Source organism: Mesoplodon densirostris, chromosome 11 (assembly GCF_025265405.1).
Source record: "Mesoplodon densirostris isolate mMesDen1 chromosome 11, mMesDen1 primary haplotype, whole genome shotgun sequence".
Lineage (NCBI taxonomy): Eukaryota > Metazoa > Chordata > Mammalia > Artiodactyla > Ziphiidae > Mesoplodon > Mesoplodon densirostris.
Window position 1 is genome coordinate 46868897 of NC_082671.1, and position 21975 is coordinate 46890871.

At 42.9% G+C, this 21975-nt stretch overlaps 1 protein-coding gene and 1 pseudogene across 11 annotated transcripts in view; one reads left to right on the forward strand and one right to left on the reverse strand.

Moving 5' to 3' along the window:
* LOC132499457 (cyclic AMP-dependent transcription factor ATF-7) overlaps window positions 1-21975 on the forward strand; it is a 93466-nt gene that overhangs the window by 61196 nt on the left and 10295 nt on the right. For 6 of the 11 annotated variants that reach the window (XM_060114121.1, XM_060114111.1, XM_060114112.1 and 3 more), the window contains 8 exons: window positions 4077-4173; window positions 10181-10299; window positions 13395-13532; window positions 15732-15889; window positions 17134-17233; window positions 17765-17878; window positions 18465-18617; window positions 21467-21664. In XM_060114121.1, coding sequence (XP_059970104.1) covers window positions 4125-4173; window positions 10181-10299; window positions 13395-13532; window positions 15732-15889; window positions 17134-17233; window positions 17765-17878; window positions 18465-18617; window positions 21467-21664 — 1029 coding nt within the window. In that variant the 5' untranslated portion in view covers window positions 4077-4124. The remainder of the gene's footprint in view (window positions 1-4076; window positions 4174-10180; window positions 10300-13394; window positions 13533-15731; window positions 15890-17133; window positions 17234-17764; window positions 17879-18464; window positions 18618-21466; window positions 21665-21975) is intronic. The other 5 variants (XM_060114116.1, XM_060114117.1, XM_060114118.1 and 2 more) reach the window with 2 other exon arrangements.
* LOC132499460 (potassium voltage-gated channel subfamily E member 3-like) lies at window positions 7623-7921 on the reverse strand (annotated as a pseudogene).

Consider the following 21975-nt stretch of genomic DNA (forward strand, 5'->3'; position numbering starts at 1 on the left):
AAATTAGCACATAATACTTTCCCTCTCCCATTTATGCCAAGAAGCTGTCCTGATTCACTTACTTGAGCAAATAAGACTCTAAACTTTATTGTGTTGCTATTCAAATCTTCTCCCAAGGCATAAAATGCCTTCCTGATCCACTGTAACTCAAATTCTTTAGCCCCCATTTTGAATAATATCAGCCCTCAGTTTTCTTGGAGATGGTGAATATCTACACATTTATTGATAATTATCATTATTTACCCTACAACCAGAGTGAATGTTCCCTAAATTGAGTGGCTCTTTGCCAAAACCTTAGTCATAGGTAAGAGCAAAGAACAAAGGAAGACCCACGAAGGGTATTAACAAATGGGAGAGCTAGATTTTTAAATGGGCAATAATTCAAAAAGGAAATCCTTTTGGGAGCCCCTAATCTATTTTTTAATAAGGTCAAATTTTTATCACTTAATAATTTTAGATGTTTTAATTGAGAAATTGCTTTTAGAGGGATGGTTTCCTAAGCATGTGGTTCAAGATTGATCTAGAGAATTCTTGAGTTAACTCTTAATAAACGAGAGAGAATATAAGGAACAATGAAAATCATAGCCAGAGTGACATTCACTTTGATTTAAAAAAAAAAAAAAACAAACTTCAGTAAACTTTTATTCTCTCCCTCCTACTCTGGGCGTACAAGAATTGTATTAGAAATAGCAGGGAGAGATGACCGGAGCCAGAACCAGGCCAGTGCCCTGCTTCTTAAAATTCTGCCCTTTTGGCTCATCCTCTGAAGCATACTACCTGACTTAGTCAGGAGGGATTCTTAACTTTTGTGGTGTCATAACCCCCACTGGCAGTTTGGTGAAGCCTATGAACCCCTTCTCAGAATAATATTTTTAAATCAATAAAATAAAAGACATAGGATTACAAAGGAAGAAATTATTTTGATATATAGTTATTAAAAATGTTTTAAAAATATTTGATAATGTAACGTGCTTTTTTTAAGCATAATGCTGTCTATAAGTTCTAGTGGTAGGTCTAGTGACTATCATAATTTTGAAGTAGTGATGAGTATAAAGGCTATTTTGAGATATCTATAATAACTGTAATGTGATATGAAAATATGTGCAATTTCTATTATGAATTAGAAATGCTAAATTTCAGTTAGAGTTTAGTGAAAATAAAGACGTGATTTTTTTTTCTACCCACGTTCACAGTTATCAAAACCCTCTGAGATGCTGATAGGTGGGAGATCCCTTCAGCCACCTTCAGTCCTCTTCATATCCCAGCTTTTGATTTGGAAAAAAATAAAGAGCTCAAAGGGGAATAGGGTGGTGTGGAAGGAAGTGGGGGGCGTGCAGCAGAGAGGAACAAGAACTAGAGGACAAACAAGTCAGGACTGTGCAGAGAAGTTGTAACAAGAAGCAGAGTTGCCTTTTAAAATATTAAACAATCCTGGGCTTCCCTGGTGGCTCAGTGGTTGAGAGTCCGCCTGCCGATGCAGGGGACACAGGTTTGTGTCCCGGTCCGGGAAGATCCCACATGCCGCGGAGCGGCTGGGCCTGTGAGCCATGGCCGCTGAGCCTGCGTGTCCAGAACCTGGGCTCCGCAACGGGAGAGGACACAACAGTGAGAGGCCTGCATACCGAAAAAAAAATTAAATTAAAATAAAATGTTAAACAATCCTAACGAGAGTGAAACTTGGAGGTTTAAAATCTTTCTCCAAGGGACTTCCTTGGTGGCGCAGTGGTTAAGTATTCACCTGCCAGTGCAGGGGACACGGGTTCGAGCCCTGGTCAGGGAAGATCCCACATGCCCGTGGAGCAACTAAGCCTGTGCGCCACAACTACTGAGCCGGCGTGCCACAACTACTGAAGCCCGTGCTCCTAGAGCCCGTGCTCCACAGCAAGAGAAGCCACTGCAATGAGAAGCCCGCGCACCGCAACAGAGTAGCCCCCGTTCGCGCAACTAGAGAGAAAGCCCACACGCAGCAACAAAGACCCAACGCAGCCAACAAAAATGAATAAATAAATTAAATTAAATTAATTCTAAAATAAAATCTTCCTCCAAGCAGTTTTGGATAAGCTATATTTCCAATAGTAGAAAAGGACTTTTTTGCTTGAAAGTCATTCTTCTGTATTCTGGAACATTGTGCCAATTTTTTAAAGCTACCTACAGGAAATTTCCTTGAAGTTACCTATAAACGTATTTTTGAAAAAAGATTGTTATTACCATTACATTTTGAAAACGTATACCTGTCTAATCCACTACTCTTCCTATCTTTGTGAAATGATGGTTTTTCCTCCTTTTTAGACTAGTTCTGCTCATTTCCTTTTACTGAATACCCAGCAATCGCAGACCCTCCATGGTGACTTGTTTAACCTAGAAATATACCCGTGGTTAACAGACTGTTCCCCCCTTTCCCACCCCCACCCTTCTTTCCTTAGGAAAAATCTGTGACTGACAAAGTTGATATCTACGGTTCACCAGCGATAAAGAAAGCTAAAGTTCTTGGCTAAATATCCCCACACTTTATTCGGTTTTGTCCTAGATCCATTGGAAACCACTAAGGCAGTGTTTTTTTTGACTGTTTTACTTCTTGATTCTTCATATTTTAATTGAAATTTTCCTTCACCCTTCAGGCCTATAGGCCTAGCCTGGAAGGATTTTAGGTCTTAAGCTGGCTTTAGTTATGATAGGGCTCAGAGCAAATTTGGGAAAAGCTACTTTTAGATAAAATAAAGGAATTTAAACAGTTTAGTGTTGCTTTCTTGACTGGATAGGTGCTAGGATGGGGCCAACTCCTGTCTGGTTTGCAGTCAGGAAGAGCTGTGGATAGAGGGCTAAAGGTATAGTTTTGGTGGGAAGTGTGTATCTATCTAATGAGGAAAGTGAAAAGAGAGGACTAACCAATCATTATTTTTAGAAAGAAACAAAAAGACAAATAGCACCATGTTTTGGAGCCTGGCTGGTGAAAGAGCTGTGGAAAACTGCAGCATCCAAGCTGTTACTGTGTTGCAGGCATATTTTAATGCAGGAACTAGCCAGCCAGCCTCAGAGGAAATTTTGAGTGTATCATTCTTCTGAATTACTGCTGTTCATCTGTTCCCTTCACCTCCCCCTTCTGAAGAAGGGGTGGGAGCATAAATTATTGTCCAGTAACACTGTCTTACTTAGTCATAAACTGAGGCAGACCTAGCCTCACATTTTCATTGTCCTTTTCACCCAAACTCTTAAATAAATAAAATCTCTGTACCATCTCCTTTTTCCCTTCCCTCATCCTGGCCACAGGCTTCTCCCTACCCAACAAATTTTTTGCTTGCATTTTTATTCTACCATTATATAGCCAACAACATTGCACTGGCCCCTTTATGGCTGATGGAGCCCAGGCGGGCTGCCCGATTAAGGGAGACAGCATTTGGCCAATGGGGCTGGTGTGTGCCATTACTGCTGGCCGTTGGGCCTCTGTCCTCTACAGCTCCATCCTGGCTCATTAAAACCCTGAGCCAAAGATCTGGGCAGACGCCTGCTGCAGCACTGTGGGGGCCAGGAAGTTAAATTGTTCTCCTAATCCTGCATAATTTATCTCCCTGTTAGCCCGCTCATAAACAGTCCAATTCAGCCCCACTGTGGAGAGCTTCATTCTGAATTTCCTATTTTTGTGATGACCAACTAGTACCCAGCCTTTCCCTTCTCCTTTCTTTATTATTTTTATTAAAAATTATTTTCCCCTTGTTTGCTACGAGTTTGCCTTAATGTATTTTTCATTTGGAACCTCCTTCCTGGATCCCACTTCACCAACAATCTGTCCACTTCTCTAGTTTGGACCTGATATTACAGAGCAGTTGGTGCTACGGTCTTCCCCTTACCCTCTCCTCCAAGATTTCTAGTGCTTCGTTTTCTCCTTCCCTATTTTCTCTTTTTTAATCTATCTCCTCTCCTTTTCCATCATTTCCATTTTTTCCCCCTTTCTATTCCTTCTCCAGTCCCTCTTTCCAGGGACCAACCTTGTTGAAGGATATTTGGTAGGACATTTTTAAAAGGCACTGAATGGCTTATTTTTTTTTTTTTTTCACATCTCTGTTTCTGTTTCGTTTCAGAGATTTACAAACGAGGACCACCTGGCAGTTCATAAACACAAGCATGAGATGACATTGAAATTTGGCCCAGCCCGAACTGACTCAGTCATCATTGCAGGTATTTGCTGCCCCAGAAGCCATGTGCCTTGATATCACCAGACAGTTAAGATTAATACCAAGGACCAGATGTACTGGGAGCTGTACTCCCCTTCTCCCATTAAGAGCCCTTATGTGATCTGCATTTAATCAGGAAAAAGGAACACTAAAAGCTCCCAAGTTTCTATTGTGTCCTCCACTCTCAGTTTTTAATACGATTGGGTTCTGTGGTTTTTGAGGTGGGTGTGTTGAGGTTTTGTTTTAGCTTTCTTTCAGTCTATTCCCTCCTTGCCTTCTTTTTATTAGGACTTTGGAAGATTTACAGACAAAAGGCGCCTTTGACATTTCTCCCTATCCACAGTGAAAGGGTGAACAAAAGAAAGCAAGAGAGCCGACCTAGCCTGGCTACTTCTCTTCCACTGGGTGTCAGTGTTGTTTTCCCCCCACCCCCAGTAGGCAGATTGTCAGTTTGTAAATTCAACTTCCCTTTATGAACCCAGACACCATTGAGGACAAACAAGACACTTAGTCAGTGGGACTTTGCTAGGCCAATTTGGGTGACCTGGAACCTCTCACTGGTTTTTTTGGATATTGTTTTGCTTACCTATGCCATTCTCAAGGGAGCATTCTCAGCAACTCCTCTCAAACCGTGCAGCAGTTCTGTTGTGCCATTTTCAGCTAGACAAACAGACCAACCAAAATGGGCTTTTTCTTTTGATACCATGAGGGGTTCTGATTTAGCCTGAGTTAAAACAAGCTTACCCCAATGTGTAACCAATGGGGGATTTAGTTGGTGATTATTGTATTATATCAGTTAATAACTCAGATAAGACACAATTTCTCTAAGTACTACTAGCCAAAATGCTGCCTGAGACACAGAGAAGGAAAGAGAGGACCTCCTACCATACTTCTGTACATGAAGAAAGGGGCTTGCACTACAGATCTCCTGTTCCTTATTAATTCAGCAAGTATTTGTTGAGTATCTACTGTTTCCACCAGGCACTTTGCTGGAGGTTGTGGATTGTAATTCCTGGAAAAAGACTAGAGTGGGGGACATTGTCATTGATGATCCTTAAGAAAGCCTGGGGGAGGTCCTTGGAAAGAGTGGAGAGGACGTAAACATATATGTAGGCAACACATACTTAAGTTTATTGTCAGAGCATGTGTATATGAAAAAAATTTTTAGTATTTGCAGTCAAGTATAAGTGAATAATACAATATCAATACTAAGAGAATTATTATTAAGTGAAATTGATTGGAGAAGTTTATGAAAGAGTTAAATTTGGGTCAAGGTTATCAAGTTGGAGAGGTTATTCCAAATGCGTGGAAAGGCCTATGCCGCCCTCCAGCAGTGGGGAGAGAAATTGATACAGGACAATCCCAAGGAGATAAAATGTTTTCCTGTTATTCTTCGCATTCTGTTTTGGAGTGTCCGCCCCATTGCACACTTCAGCTATCCTATCTAGTCTAGTGATTCTCGTATCTCTAAATTAAGACCTGGTTATCTCACATGTATTTCAACGCCTTATTGAACACTTACTTGCCTGTCTTTCTGTCATTCAAATCTTCATGTCAATGACTGTCAATTAGGGAACTCCTTGTCCCCTAAACCAGTGGTCCCCAACCTTTTTGGCACCAGGAACCTGTTTCACAGAAGACAATTTTTCCTAGGACCGCGGGCAGGGTGGGAGTGGGGGGGTAGGGGTAGGGTTCAGGGGGTGATGGGAGCGATGGGGAGCAGCAGGTGAAGCTTTGTTCGCTCACCTGCCACTCACCTCCTGCTGTGCGGCCCAGCTCCGAACAGGCTGCGAACCAGTAACGGCCTACGGGTTGGGGACCCCTGCCCTAAACCAATTCCTCTCCTTTGTTATTCACTGATAGCAGTATTATCAAAATCTTGAGTTGTTTTATTCTTTCTTCAAATTCTGACTGTTCTGTTCTTTTCTGTTCTTCCTGCCATCCACTGTCACTGCGCTTGAATTCCTCCATAGTCTCCTAGCTGGCCTCCTTGACTCGTCTCTCATTCTAATCCACCTTTCATTCTTTCGAAAAGCCAGACTTCCTGAAATTCTTCTCTGCTCAAAATCTGTCATTATCTTCCTGTTTTCTCTTACGTTAAGGCTATTTATATTTGGGTTTTCAGGCTTTCTATGACCTAGCCCCATGGTGTCCACCCAACTTTATTTTATTTTATTTATTTATTTTTAAGTGTCTAGCCAGTTTATACACTACACTGGTAGTAGAATCAGGGCTGGTTCTCCTTCCACTGAATCAGGTACCTGCCTCTTTTAATATGATAATCTTCTAGGTGTGATAATAATCTTCTAGAGGTAGATTTCAACTTGATATCAGAAAATTTCTCACAGAATTCATTCAAAATGTTAGAGGCTGCCTTAGAGGTAGTGAAGTCCCCAGGACTGGAGATGGGGCTGGGAAGGGCACTGGGACATGGCTGGAGGGGCACAGGGAACCATGGAGCTAATGAGGCTTAACAGTCAGGGCCCTGTACTCACATGGTTCCTCCTTAAGATCTTAGTAGGGGCCCTAACAATGTATTAACATGGTGATATGTTTTTGTAGTACTTGCAAAGATAAGATATTTTAAAATTATTTTTCTTAAGGAGGGCCCCCCCAGAATTATGTAAGTTTCAGGCCTAGATCCACTCCTAGGTAGCACAGAATTTTGCAAAGCACTAGGCAAGGAGACCAGAGAACCTGGGTTCCAGTCATGGCACTGCTTTGGCCCAAATGGGCAGAATGGCACTTGCTCTGCTTCCCTCACAGGGGGTAAAATCACAAAGGTTAAATGGGCTGAAAAACATAGAATGTGAAAAAATATAAATAAGTAATATAACTTAGATTTCCTGTCTGTGTTATGGGATAATCATTGCTGCTTCTCAGGTCATTGAAGATAACACATCGAAAAATGTGTCCTCAGGGCATTTCCCTGTCTCATTTCCCTCTGCTACAACTTCCTCTAACCCCTAGCTCCCAACACTCCAGCCACTAGAACACTCATTTGTCATCATCTGTTGCCACTTTTATATATATATATATATATATATATATATATATATTTTTTTTTTTTTTTTTTTTTTTTTTTTTTTGCCACACTGCACGGCTTGTGGGATTTCAGTTCCCCAACCAGGGATTGAACCCAGGCCCTTGGCAGTGAGAGCACAGAGTCCTAACCACTGGACCACCAGGGAGTTCCTGCTACTTTTCTATATTTGTTCAGAGGGCTCCCACTGTCTGTAAAGTCTATCTTTGCTGGAAAAAATCCTTACCCACAAGGCCTAGTTCTGCCAAATCCTCTCCTGCTACCCCAGTAACGACCTCCCTTCGCACCGTTTCTTGTTGATCTTACAGACTAGGACTCTGAGGCCTGATGTAACACATAGCTGAGTTCTGGGGGCCCCACAAGATAATCCTCAGGAATCTTGATCTTCTGCCATCCCCGGGCTCTTAGCATCAGAGCATAGACACCTGGTTCTTGATGTATACATGATAGGGGTCACTGCACTTACCCACTTTGCAGGAGCGGGTGTATCTCAGGCTGAGGGTGCCCACAGTGGCAGCAAATAGGAACATGATGAAGAGAATGTATGTGTAGGAGTTGTCACGCGGCCAGGTAGGCTGGCCTGCCTCTCCTCAGTCAGGTTGTCTGACCCTAGCCGGCAGAGCGAGTTGCTGTGAAGAGTGGCATTTAGAGCCTTCAACACAGTGTGCAGGCTCTCATACCAGGTCTCAGTCCCATTGGTGGTCTTCATAGCAACAGGGATTCAGGTGGGGGAAGAATCGGAGGATGCTCTCCTTCAGAAGCCTTCCTTGTTTCTCATCCTCTCTGATCAGCCCTGTAATCTCTCTCCATTTAGGGGTACCATTCTGTAGTCCTGCCAGTCGGCAAGGCTCCCGGGGGCACCATCTGTTCATTGGACACCTCGCCCTGGGCTCACGGGTGCCCCACACTGCACCCCAAGGCACTCCGCCAGCCCCTCTGCTCGGAGCCTGCACTCAGCACTGCCTGCGGGGCCCCTCCACTATGCGCCCCACCCAACTTTAGATGCAACTTACATCCCTAACATGGGATGTAAGTTGACATAGACATACCTTTTTCTCCTCATCTATATATCGGTGCCCATACCCTGCCTTTCTCTGTGCCTTCACCTGACTTATTCCTCTTATCTTCCTAATCTCTCTTCTCTACCATCTGGAGCTGTTCTTTAAAGGCCCAGCTCAAGTCCCGCTTCTTGAAACCTTTCCTAACCGCTGTCATTAACTTGTCTTTAGTTTCTATAACAATTTTATTCTCTACTGTACATGGCACCTATTTTTTTGTATACTATGATACTATATATATAAATTGATTTCCTCAACTAAAAAACATACTCTTAGTTCTCTATAGCAAGAACCATATTGGCCCAGATTCTTATACTGGGCCAATATGGTTATACTTTTCTTATATTTGGCCCAGATTCCTATACTCCTCTCTCTCCCCCTCCCCCAAATATACACACAAGTGTATGCTTATAGCACCAAAACACAGAATGTATTCAGTAAACACCTGTTGATTTCTTTGGAATCATCAGAGCAGGCTAAGGGTTTTCTTATACATTTTCTGGCTGTTTGGCTGTTTGTTCATGAATGGGAAAAGTTTATATGAGCCTCAGACCAGAGATCCAAAAGGCCCTCTTCTGCCATAGCCATGCCCTTAGCTGCCCCATCCTGTTCCACTTGAGTCGTGACTTTTTTATGTGCCCTTACTGAAGTACTCTCTAAGCATAAGGGAATATTACCTCCACTCACCCAGAGATGGAGGGAAAGTGGCTTTATCGTTGACCAACCAAAGCTGCCAGAGAACCTTTTAAAACTATTTTGGGAGGTAGTGGTAGTTTTTCCAAACACTCTTCTGATTCAGAAGAGGTTTTGTTTAAATTTAAAAAAATTATGTTGTTTCCATGGAAAATCCCATTGGACTATTCCCAGCTGATCATGCTAGAAGGAGTGATTTTAGCCCCAGGTCTCACTCCTTAAAATATCATTTAAACATTGTTCTATCCCTATCATTCAATTTAGTAGTTTGGAGTATGACATGAATCCCTGAGGTGATTAGTATGTCAAGGAAAACTATCATAATAGAGTTAGGACCAGGGAACAAGATTCAACTGACCTAAGAGAGAAAAACTAGAAAAACTGGGTGGGGAGAGAGAAGCTCAAATCTAAAATTCAGGTCGCTTAAAAAGTTCCCATGGCTTACCAAGAGACTTCCTCTTCCCAAGGGCAGAGGCACTATGCTGAGGAAAGATTTGTGCAGCCTCTGAGAGGATATTTTGGGTGGCAAATCTAAATCCAAATATCCTGGTTTCTCGAATTTGCTCTCAGGCCCAGGTCTCTATGAAATGAGCTCTATTGTTTGCAGTTTCCTTTTCTAGCTCATGATCTTGCTGTCTTGTTCCCCAGACCCTAGATTTGCCTGGAATGCCTTCAGAAGGTAATAGACCCTACCTCAGTGACAACTGAAAGACAAGGCACCATTTCTTACTTGGTAGTTTTAGCAAGTAGAGTCAACCGTCTGATCCTCAGTTTCTTCTCCTCATCAAATTTTAACGTCCATCTGTGTATACCTACTCACTTCAGACCTAGCAGGGAGTAAGTGTAAAGAGAAAATGTAGCTTAACTGTACTTGATTTTCCTATCTGGAGGTTTCACAGACTCCACCTGGGTGGGCGGTTTTGTTTTGTTTGGGGGTGAGGGAGCTGAAACCAGCCTCTGGGAGAAAGGTGGTTACATAGGTAGTCACACAAAATCATTGTTCTGACTTCCCTCTGCTGGCCTTGAGGCAGCACAGCACAGACACCCTCTGGTGGTCTGACACCATCTTCACTTACTAGAGCTCCATTAAAGCAAATTTGCCTGAACACAGAGCTTCACTCCAAATAGAAGAATAAAAGTGTGTTCTCTGTGTGCTCTCAAGTTTTAATTTCAGGTCAAAACTAAAACAGAGGTTCCTTTTCTTTTCATGTCTACAGATCAAACTCCTACTCCGACTAGATTCCTGAAGAACTGTGAAGAGGTGGGGCTCTTCAATGAACTAGCTAGCTCCTTTGAACATGAATTCAAGAAAGCTGCAGATGAGGATGAAAAAAAGGCAAGAGACGGGACTTTTGCTGAAAAACTGGTAGTGTTCAGATCTAGGCAACTTTCATTGTGCCCTGGGATAATTAATAATTAAGCAAATTAATAATTAATTAATTTGCTTAAGTGGTTAAAGCACAAAATTATGGGCTTGGTTCTGTAGAACCAGATAGTACTCACAGTTCCTAGTCAGCCATTCAGGTCTTTAGGTGGTCCAGATGATGGATCAGCACAAGTGTTGGATCTTCATCAAAAATCAGTCGTCTTGCCCTTCCAGTGGAGCGTTGTTCAGTAATCTATCTTTTAATTATTTTTGTTCTGAATATGTTGAAGATGTTAAAAAAGATTATAAATTACTCAGATTTTGTTAGATAACATCTTTTTTGCTAAATCCCACTCTTTTCTGAGCTAATCAGACTTGTCACCTGGACTGTTTTATTCAATCAGCCAATCAATAAACATTTATTGAATTTCAACTCTTCTTTGTTTCAGTGTATCTCGCTCTTACCTTTAAGTAGCTCCCTAGTAATATTCAAGACATTAAGCTTAAGGAAGGATGTTCTTAAAGCCTTTCAAAGGAGACCAACCAGGATGGTGAAAGAACTAGAAATGAGGTCACTTTGGGAACATTTAAAGAAACTGAGGACATTTTGCTTGGAAAAGAAATTTTATTGGAACAAAATTGCAGTCTTCAAACATTGCTAGTTGAAGAGCTTTCCTGTAATAGAGGGGTTAACCTTAATATTCTCTGTGCCCCAGGTGTAGAAATAGGACCAGGATAGGAAGCTATCACAAAGTGTGTTCAATTATATGTAGGCCACTTTAGTATAGATATTGTAGAGAGGATTAAAATATTGGAGTCACTTCGAATTCTGAGGTGCTGTGATTCTGATTTTAACCTCTATATTCAAGATCCCTAGAGAATCCTTTAGTGTGGAAGATCAGAGGAAATAGTTCAAGAAGCAGAGTCAAAGAAAAATAATTCCCATGGAATAAGGGGTTTTGGAAAAAAAGGAAATTGAGAAGATCAAAGTTTACTCTACTTTAGAATTAGAATTCTGGGTTATTAGTCACTATGTAAAATCATGTCTGTGTTCCATAATAATTCAGAAAAAAATTCCAGTATATCTCAAAACATATATACATTAACACATGTACCTCCCATAACTGCATGGTACAGTGAGGCATGGAATCCCATGAGAATATAGGAAAGCCAAGACATAAGAAAAAATTTCTAGGAGGAGCTCTTTCCCTCTTAAGAGGGAGATAGCAGGTAAATCAAGAGAGTTTGTGCATGATTTTTTCATCCATCTTAAATTATAAGAATGAAGTTTTCTTATTACTGGGGGTCTTTCCAAGTTCCATAGCTTTTCTGTGATCTTCATTTCATGCTGTCTCCCGCAAACTAAAAGAAAGTGGGGAAACAGTGGCATATATTTGTAGTTCTCCTTTCAAACAGCAGAACTAGCCACAGTCTGCTTGTCATTCTTTTTCTTCAGAGACTCAGGTCTCTCATCAGTCAGTTGCTTCAACCTATGTGGTATAATTTTATTTTACAGTTTCCTTACCTCATCCCCCCTGTCATTTCTCCCTCCCCCCAAACAAAGAAATCAGTCAAATTGTTTCCACCAGGATGGGAAGGATTTTAAACCAAACTCATTATAGGCAAATTCAAGAAAATTAACTTCCTTTTAAGGCTCCAAGTCTTTTCCACTTCCATTTTAGCTCACTTGACACAGGAAGCCATTAACAGTTAGGCCTCTACTCACTGGGCATCTCTCAGTGTCTCTCCCTGCTGGGTCAGGGATAGTCTTCACGTCTACCTGATGAGAAGCACAGGCTCAGTGGAAAATTGTCTCCAGGAGTGTTTAATGAGCCCCAAACTTTTCTGAACCACAGCTTTTCTAGGAGATTCCTCTAGCAGATTTTAAACTTGTGATTGTCTTTACTTAGAGGCCTCTCCTTCCTACCACCCTCTGACTTCAGGGATCTGAGAATTAGCCCAACTGGACCTGACATCTGTGTAGAAAAAATGAGGGCAGAAATGAAACCATCTTTGCTGTTGCTCATCCTTATCAGATTGGAGAGAAAGAACCATTACCACTACATTACCATGTAGTAGACACTAGATTATCTTCAGTTTGCTCAAATACCAATATTTCTAGTGATTAAGATAACAAGGGATACATTAAAAACAAGCTCCTCTTTCACCAAGAAGCCTAGGATATGGGAAGAATAGAACAAAAGACCCACTCTGTCATGAAACTGAACTGCAGTGCCAGCTCTCCTATTGTGGCGCAGTATCAGGGCCATCTCAGATGGTTTATTGTTCTCTTCAAAGCCACTTACGGCTCCACAGTTCTGTGAGTTGATTGCACCACTGCCAGAAAAGTACTCTTTCCCTTCTGGTTTTCTCCAGTCCTGCTCCTAGGACCAAGTTCTAATTTCTTTCACTGATCAAATGATCAGCCTTTCCTTTCTTTGTTACCCCAAAACCCCATCTTCCTAACTTCTAGCCTCTAGCACCAGATTTTGGGGTGAGAACGCCAAATATCCCAGAAAAGATATTTCCTGTCCTGTTGACAGTACTTTAATAGCCAATTTGATTTGGTTTGCTTTTCATAATTGGGTAACCTAGTCATTCTGATCGGCAGAAAAATTGTTCACAGCTCTCTAGTAGCCAATGGAGCTGGTTGGGAATAGGAAGGCACTGGATTCAGGAATCGTACTTTCCTGAAAAATAATATAGTCATGGTATTTACATGGATAAATTACATCTTTCTTTATTTTCTCCTTTCAGGGCCTTTATAAGCATTTTAAGGTTGCTTTTTTTTTTTCCCTTTCGGAATTTTTATAAGTGTTCACCCATGGTGAGGCAGATATAACTTCATTTTATAGGAGGGAAACAGAAGCCCTGAGAAGTTAAAGGATTTGGCCAGAGTTGTACATAAAACCTGGGCTCCACATTTCTTTGACTTTCAGTTTGGTGCTTTGACCAAGGACTGAACTTCTTAGAAGTATATTCCCTCATCTTTTAACTGGGAAGATATAGCTTTAACTTGAAGGGAATCATGAGGTTGAACTATGCTCATTTCTCTCTTTTAACAGGCTGCTTCTGGGCCCCTTGACATGTCTCTGCCTTCTACACCAGACATCAAAATCAAAGAAGAAGAGCCAGTGGAGGTAGACTCATCCCCACCTGACAGTCCTGCCTCTAGCCCCTGCTCCCCACCACTCAAGGAGAAGGTAAAACTCTACCAACAGTCATCTCAAACGTTAATTGATAGATGAAGTTTTGATGTGTTAGTTGTATAAATATTGTGTGATACAGGAGGATTGATTATATATATATATATTTTTTTTTTGCGGTACGCGGGTCTCCCACTGCTGTGGCCCCTCCCATTGCGGAGCTCAGGCTCCGGACGCGCAGGCTCAGCGGCCATGGCTCACGGGCCCAGCCACTCCGTGGCATGTGGGATCCTCCTGGACTGGGGCACAAACCCGTGTCCCCTACATCGGCAGGCAGACTCTCAACCACTGCGCCACCAGGGAAGCCCAATTATATTTAAATAAATGTTAATTGTTCAGAAGATTTATATAAATTACACCTATTCTCTGACCCAGCAACTCCATTTGTAAGTCTGTACGGAAGAGAAATTAGTGCATATGTCCACCAAAAGAAGTATATAAGAAAGTTCATAGCAGTTGTATTCATAATAGTCAAAAAACTGGAAGCAGTCCAAATGTCCATCAACAGACTTGTTACTTATATAAAAAGTCATTTAGTTCTATTTTATCCTTTAGATTAACATACTTGATGTATGTTGTGCTACTTCAATTGATAAGTGGGAAAGAAAAATCACATAATTCACAAACTGAACATTAAACAATTTAGAAAAAAAGTCTTCCCAGAGGGAAGTTTTCTAGTGATTTAAAGGGAGTATCTATCAGGATTCTGATTATTATTTTTTTAAAGGAAACTTTTTGTGAAGTATTTTTTATAAATTTTTTTTTTTTGCGGTAGGCGGGCCTCCCACTGCCGTGGCCTCCCCCGCCGCGGAGCACAGGCTCCCGACGCGCAGGCTCAGCGGCCATGGCTCACGGGCCCAGCCACTCTGCGGCATGTGGGATCCTCCCGGACCGGGGCATGAACCCGCATCCCCTGCATCGGCAGGCGGACTCCCAACCACCGCGCCACCAGGGAAGCCCCTTTTTTATAAATTTATTGAAACATGACACACATACAGAAAAGCACATAAATTGTAAGTATATAGCTTACTGAATCTTCACAAAGTTTACAGCTTATGTAACCAACACCTTGATAATTTCATCATAACCTCAGAAGCCCCATCATACCTCCTTCCAGTCTCTACTGTGCTACCAGTGGTTATTAAATTTTTTTTTTTTTTTTTTTGCGGTACACGGGCCTCTCACTGCTGTGGTGTCTCCCGTTGCGGAGCACAGGCTCCGTGGCCATGGCTCACGGGCCCAGCCGCTCTGCAGCATATGGGATCTTCCCAGACCAGGATATGAACCCGTGTTCCCTGCATCGGCAGGCGGACTCTCAACCACTGCGCCACCAGGGAAGCCCCAGTGGTTATTAATTTTAATATCCACTGTGGATAGAGCATCTGTACCTCATCTTACCTCCCTCCAAAACTGGTTTGCTAACATCTCAAAACTACCCTCTCCATAAACATTACAACTGTACCCCTCTTCCTCTTTTCATCAGCAGCCAGGTCCTAGAGGCTGTTTAGAGATGTTTTCAGGGCCACTGTAGCCACTGGCAATCTAAGGTCCTTACAACTTAACAGTGGGAAGCAGTTTGTTTTATCACAATGTGATCATTATTCAAACTTCCGTAGCCCTTTTTTTAAGGGGTCTATAGGAGACGTTGGGTTAAGACCAGTTGGGTTGCCTTATCACCAGTCTTATACCTGTCTTTCCCCATTAGAGATCAGTGGACACTTGAGCATCAAGTTTAGAATGAGAGTATGTAGATCATGAAAAATTATAACACTCCTGGGACTTCCTGGGCGGTCCAGTGTTTTAAGACTCCACGCTTCCACTGCAGATCCCTGGTTGGGGAACTAAGATCCCACATGCTGCACGGCATGGTCCCCTGCCAAAAAAAATTATAACACTCCTTAGAATTTATATGGTACTCTAGTGCTTCTACAGAAATTTCAAGTGATCTGCCAACTGTCATCTCACTCATATAGCCATCATCCCTGAAAGGGAGATAGCCGAAAGGTCTTAACTCAGCATTCCTACTGAATGGGTGAGTGAGGTATGGGTCTATGATCACGATGGAATCAGGTCAAGATTTACATGAGTAGTCCAAGTACTCTTTCCAATAAATTTATACTAGATTTTACCAGCTATGTATTTCCCTATAAGCAGTCCCTTAAAGCATTTTGTGATCTGCTGGTGTCTTCTCCCCAGGATGTTGCCCCAAAGCCTGTTGTGATCTCTACGCCCACACCTACCATCGTACGCCCTGGCTCCCTGCCTCTCCACTTGGGCTATGATCCACTTCACCCAACCCTTCCTTCCCCAACCTCCGTCATCACACAGGCTCCACCATCCAACAGGCAACTGGGGTAAGTAAAGAGAGCAGGGAGAAACAGTGAAGCCTGAGTGTCTTTCCTCTGTGTTAAATTATTTGATTAAATAGAGACTGTTTCTGAATACTCAAGGAAAACAAGTCACTGAGATTGTCTCTCAACATAAATTTTTCACCCCATAAACAGAATCTTCTTTACCTTTTTAGTAGACAAGCAAGAATTTATTTGGGGGTGTACTGTCTTAATTTGGAGGTTTAATACTTCTTTGATCTAAAAGAAGAATCCTTAGAACTTTAGGAAGTTCATTATAGTGGTGGAGGTCACACAGGGAAGTATATATTTAGTTCTTGGCCTCAATCATATGGATGTTTATGGAGGCACTACTGAATGAGGCGCTGAAACCCATTAGGTCATCTTTTTTTTTTTTTTGCGGTACGCGGGCCTCTCACTGTTGTGGCCTCTCCCGTTGCAGAGCACAGGCTCTGGATGCGCAGGCTCAGCGGCCGTGGCTCATGCGCCCAGCCGCTCCACGGCATGTGGGATCTTCCTGGACCAGGGCACGAACCCGTGTCTCCTGCATCAGCAGGCGGACTCTCAACCACTGCGCCACCAGGGAAGCCCAAGTCATCTTTTTTAAGTCTGGTTGTTCCCCTCAGTCCCAGTTAGGGTTCTTGGTCTTTGCTCTTCCTAATTTTGTCTTCACTCCCAGCATGGCCCATACAGATTTCCTAATGGGATGACTTCAGATCCTGTCCCCAGGTACCCATGGTGGTTAAGAGGTTGTTGTCAGGCTTCAGTCTCTAAAAGTTTATTGTTCTCTAGACCCACTAAGAAAAATACAAAGGGATGGCTTCTTTCTTAGAGCAGAGCAAAACGTGGAAAGAAACAGGAGGAACTTACTCAGATTTGGCTATCATATGACATAATTCAGCTTTGCAAAATGGCAGCTTTGGTCAAAGTATTCCTTGCCTAAGGCAAGACAGAATTTATACATGCCAGTGGTAGGGATGTTTATTTAATTGTTCTAAACTCTTAATAGGATTAGCTTCCCACCCACTTGAATTCAGTGGTGCATTTAATTTGCAAGGTGTAAAGATCTTGCGATTTCTCTCCATCTGTAAGGTAAGGTAAGTAGCATTCCCTGCTTTATCCACCTGCATGAGGGTGCCAAGATTTTACAACGCTACTAGAAAAGACTGGGAAATCTGCTGTAATTATAGGAGGAGGATCATTGGCAAAAGGGTCTGTATTATGAGCATTCCACTTCATATTTCCTCTAGGTCTCCCACTGGCTCCCTCCCTCTCGTCATGCATCTTGCTAATGGACAGACCATGCCTGTGCTGCCAGGGCCTCCGGTACAGATGCCTTCTGTTATATCGGTGAGCTCTGAAGTTGGGGCAGCCAACCCTACCAAGACATTAACCCCTCCCTTCCACCTGAATGCTCATAAACACACATGAGCCCCAGGGAAACGTGGGCTCTGATCTGTAGTCGTTGAACATGGCAGCCTGCCCATACTCTTCACTAACCTCTGCCAATCCAGCCCTATGGAACACTAGACAAAGGCTCATCTGGACAATTGGCTCCTGGTCTAAGAATTGATTTTGCCAGCCTGCTGATTGGTTGATTTCACTTGGCACTAAGTACCTCACAAATTGCTCACCACTTTCCTCAAGATACAGCCTCAGCCTTTCCCATAGAAGTTGTCATAGCACTGAAGGATTAGATCCCCTGTCCTGTGGTGCTCCCTGGGGGACGGTATTTCCCAGGCTGTTTCTGCATGCCCTGTGGGCAGGTTGCACAGAACAGGCCCAAATGTGCCAACCTCAAAAGCACTTCATTTGGGGAAGCTGTTGCCCCACTAATAGCATTATGTTCTCTTCTGGGTTTTCTTCCTTCTCTGGATCCAGCTGGCCAGACCTGTGTCTATGGTGCCCAACATTCCTGGTATCCCTGGCCCACCAGTGAACAGCAGTGGTTCCATTTCTCCCTCCGGCCACCCTATGCCATCAGAAGCCAAGATGGTGAGTACATCCCAGCCCGGGGCAATGCTGGCTCTTCTGAAAGAAGTGGTATCTTCCAGGGCTTGCAGAGCTAAAGACCCACCCAGTTGTGGGGTCCGGAGAAGAAAAGACCCTGATTCATGACTTGTATCTCCTCTCTTCCACCTTTAGAGCCTGGTACATAGACCATGGCAGTGAAAAGAAGCAGCACAGATTGTTTGGAATGGAACTCTTGCTGTTTCAGTTCCAGGGTGACAGATGGAGGGGTGGATGAGTGGGCAGGAGAGCTGGCCAGGAGGTGAATAACTGCATAATAACCAGCCCCTGGCCAGGTTCCAGGAGAGAGCTTGCATCTGGACTCTATAGCTTCAGCAACCCCCGCCCTCCAACTGTGCCCAGGATGATAGTGAGGGGACAGAGTAGGTGTTTTAGGGATCATGTGCACATTCTCTCTCCCTGTCATTTTCTTTTAATCCCTCTGTTAAGGGAAAATCAGTGTGGGAATTTTAGTTGTCTGTAACATCAGTAATAAAATCTAAGCCCACTCTTCTCACCCTTGATAGAATCTCACCCTTGACAAGCTATTTTTTCTTATCTTTTCCTACAGAGACTAAAAGCTACCCTAACCCACCAAGTCTCCTCAATCAATGGTGGCTGTGGAATGGTGGTGGGGACTGCCAGCACCATGGTGACAGCCCGTCCAGAGCAAAGCCAGATCCTCATCCAGCACCCTGACGCCCCATCCCCTGCCCAGCCACAGGTCAGTTAGACCCTTGGATGGGGGAACCAGTTTGTGTCACCATTACTCTATAAGTCATATCTGTTTTTTCAAGGAGCAAGAAAATTAAAGAAGAGTGGATTTCAGCATTCTGGGCATCTACCTGCACTTTTTGGTTCTTGTTGACAGTTTGAAAGTAGCAAAATGCACTATTCTTTATCCATCCTTGGGTTGTACTAAATGCAAACAGACTGGATAATGCAGGACTGTCACAGAGGAGGTCTCAGTTTTTGTTTTCTGCTCTTTGGTTATTTCTATATGTGAATGCTGTATCTGCAGAACCCTCTAAAATGTGACAGGACCTCACTTCAAACCACTCTGTACACCAAAGGAGGCTTCCCCTAGTCTCTCCTATCTTAGGTCTTACCCCCCACCCGCCTAAAAAAACTTACCTGATTAGATTTATAGCAAAAATCAGATAATAACAATATATTAGGGACTTCCCTGGTGATGCAGTGGTTAAGAATCCACCTGCCAATGCAGGGGACACGGGTTCGAGCCCTAGTCCGGGAAGATCCCACGTGCCGCAGAGCAACTAAGCCTGTGTACCACAGCTACTGAGCCTGCACTCTAGAGCCCACGAGCCACAGCTACTGAGCCCACACGCCACGACTACGGAAGCACGTGTGCCTAGAGCCCACGTGCCATAACTACTTAGCCCATGCGCCGCAACCACTGAAGCCCACGCACTCTAGGGCCCACGTGCCACAACTACTGAAGCCCGCATGCCTAGAGCCCGCGCTCCGCAACAAGAGAAGCCACTGCAGTGAGAAGCCTGCGCACCACAGTGAAGACTAGCCCCCGCTCGCCACAACTAAAGAAAGCCTGCACATAACAGTGAAGACCCAACACAGCCAAAAAAAAAAGAAAAACAATATATTAATAAAATGTGATGTCACAGTATTAAGATGGCTCAGTAAACAAATACACATCCCCAAAAAACACTTTTTCCTTATCAATTGAATGTCTTTTTATCGGGAGAAATTAAAGTCTTAAAAAAGCCAGAGGGATCCCATTTAGAAGCCCAACTCTTTTTTTCAAGGAGGCCTCAGTTTACTAATTTTCTTTGAAAACTGAATAGGCCTCAGTTTTCATATTGTCTGTACTGGTTAGTGACAACAACCTGAGATCAGTTTCTAGAGTTACATCTTTTGCCCATCCCCTTTTCCTGATGTCACCACCTGCTTTATCAGTTACCACCACATGTCCTAACATTTAATGACCATATGCCGCCTTAAAGCTTGGCCAACAACAAAAGCTTTCATCTGAGTTTTCTTGTTGGAAGCTAAGCCTGCCCACCCTCCTGTAACCCCTTCTAATGCCAGTCCCTTCTGGAAATGGTAAAGCAGTAGTCCTCTTGCCCAAGTTGTGCTGCTTCCCGTCTTGAGGAAATGACATGACTTATTTTTTAGTTACCACTAATTCCTTTCCTTCTTATTCTTCCTGTCTTTCTCTTGGTCTGTTCTTTTACGTCCATTCCCTGCATGTCTTGTTGAGTTGCCTATGAGAGAATAGGAACCTATCATTTCCTTTTCCCCATTCTCCTCCTCAAGCGCCAGTCTTTACATGTGCTCCAGTGAGCTCCGGACAAAGAGGAAATTGAAAATCACAGGAGAATTTGTGTAAACTTCCCTAAGTACAGTGAGAAGCAATGACCCCAAGGCCTGTAGCTCATTAAAAAAGTTTGAAATTTCCTCTCCACTTTTTTTCTTTTAGGAGAGAGAATATTAATCTGAATAAATAAAATGATCTCTTCATTATCTGTGTTAACGGAGAACATGATTCAGTAGGGCCTGAAGTAGAATAAAATTCTGTTTTCTTATAAGCTTATGCTTATTCTCGTGCAACTAATGTGAGCTCTGGCATTTGGGAACTACCAATATAGATGTTCTCTAATAGCAACAGATTCAGGAAGAATTTATTTTTGGCGTTGTTTTACATTACATAGTTTCTTTTATACAGATGGTTGACCTTTCTATATTTTAATTTTGACCGTTATTATAAAATTGGTCTATCTTCTTTGAACACATACCAGCTAACAGAAAAGGAAGATGATTCAAAAGTGCTTTGGAGACAAGAGACGTCAGCCTGAAGTTTAAAAACAAAAGACAGTCTTAAATCGCCAATTTGTAAAGGGATTAAAAAATGTTTTTCTCTTTAAAAACAAACAGAACAAACAAGGCAGGAAGCGGGGGGGTTGCTGAGGATGATTAACTGATTTAAATAAAAAGAATATATTGGGAGTTCCCTGGTGGCCTAGTGGTTAGGATTCTGGCCTTTCACTGCTGTGGCCCAGGTTTAATCCCTGGTCGGGGAATTGAGATCCTGCAAGCCGTGCGGTGTGGCCCAAAAAAAAAAGAATATACGAATTCATATATCTCCATGATAGCTCATATCTCACTGATACTAAAATCTTTTCTCCTTTTCTGAAACTTGTAGCACACAGTTATTTGTATATATTGCTTGACCAGATAGGTGATTCTCCAATTTTTTATTCCATAGTCTCCCTAAAATTTCCCCTGACACCTCCCTTGATTATAATTTCCCTGCCTACAAGATTTCCTGTTAAGAAACAAAAAGTGATCCTAGTTTCATTTTGTTTGTCTGTCTCAGAAATAATCAGAGTATGGAACTGAGAAGACTGAAAGAAAACAGGAGACAGAATGAGGAAATACTACAGAAGAGAAGCTAAGGGACATAGTAATGAGACTTGCTGTGGTTACAGAGACTGGTACATACTTTCACCAGATCTTTGCCAGAGCTTACGTCAGGTTTAGTTTGGAAAGCACTGACATTCCCTTCAAGTAACTCCTCTTCCTTCTGGGCAACAGGTCTCACCAGCCCAACCCACTCCTAGTACCGGAGGGCGGCGTCGGCGCACGGTGGATGAAGATCCAGATGAGCGGCGGCAGCGCTTTCTGGAGCGCAACCGGGCCGCAGCCTCGCGCTGCCGTCAAAAGCGGAAGCTGTGGGTGTCCTCCCTAGAGAAGAAGGCTGAGGAACTCACGTCTCAGAACATTCAGCTGAGTGTGAGTGTGTCCTGGGTGATTATGAGGATTGTTGAATCTGGAAAGTCAGATTGAATCAGGAAAAAGTGGGATGATATACTAGAAGATGATAATTCTTTAAATTAAGACAGATCCAGAACATACGCCAGGGAGAATGCAGAAAGAATGTCTTAACAGTCAGAGTTGAAACCTCTTCCCCGGGGACTGGAAAGGACACTCACCACTACTCCCAAATCTGCTACTAGAACGAGTCATCCATAGACCAGTTTGGATGAAGGGAATTAGATTAAGCGCCCCAGGGTGCTCTTTTTAAGTCATCAGTAGAATCTGAC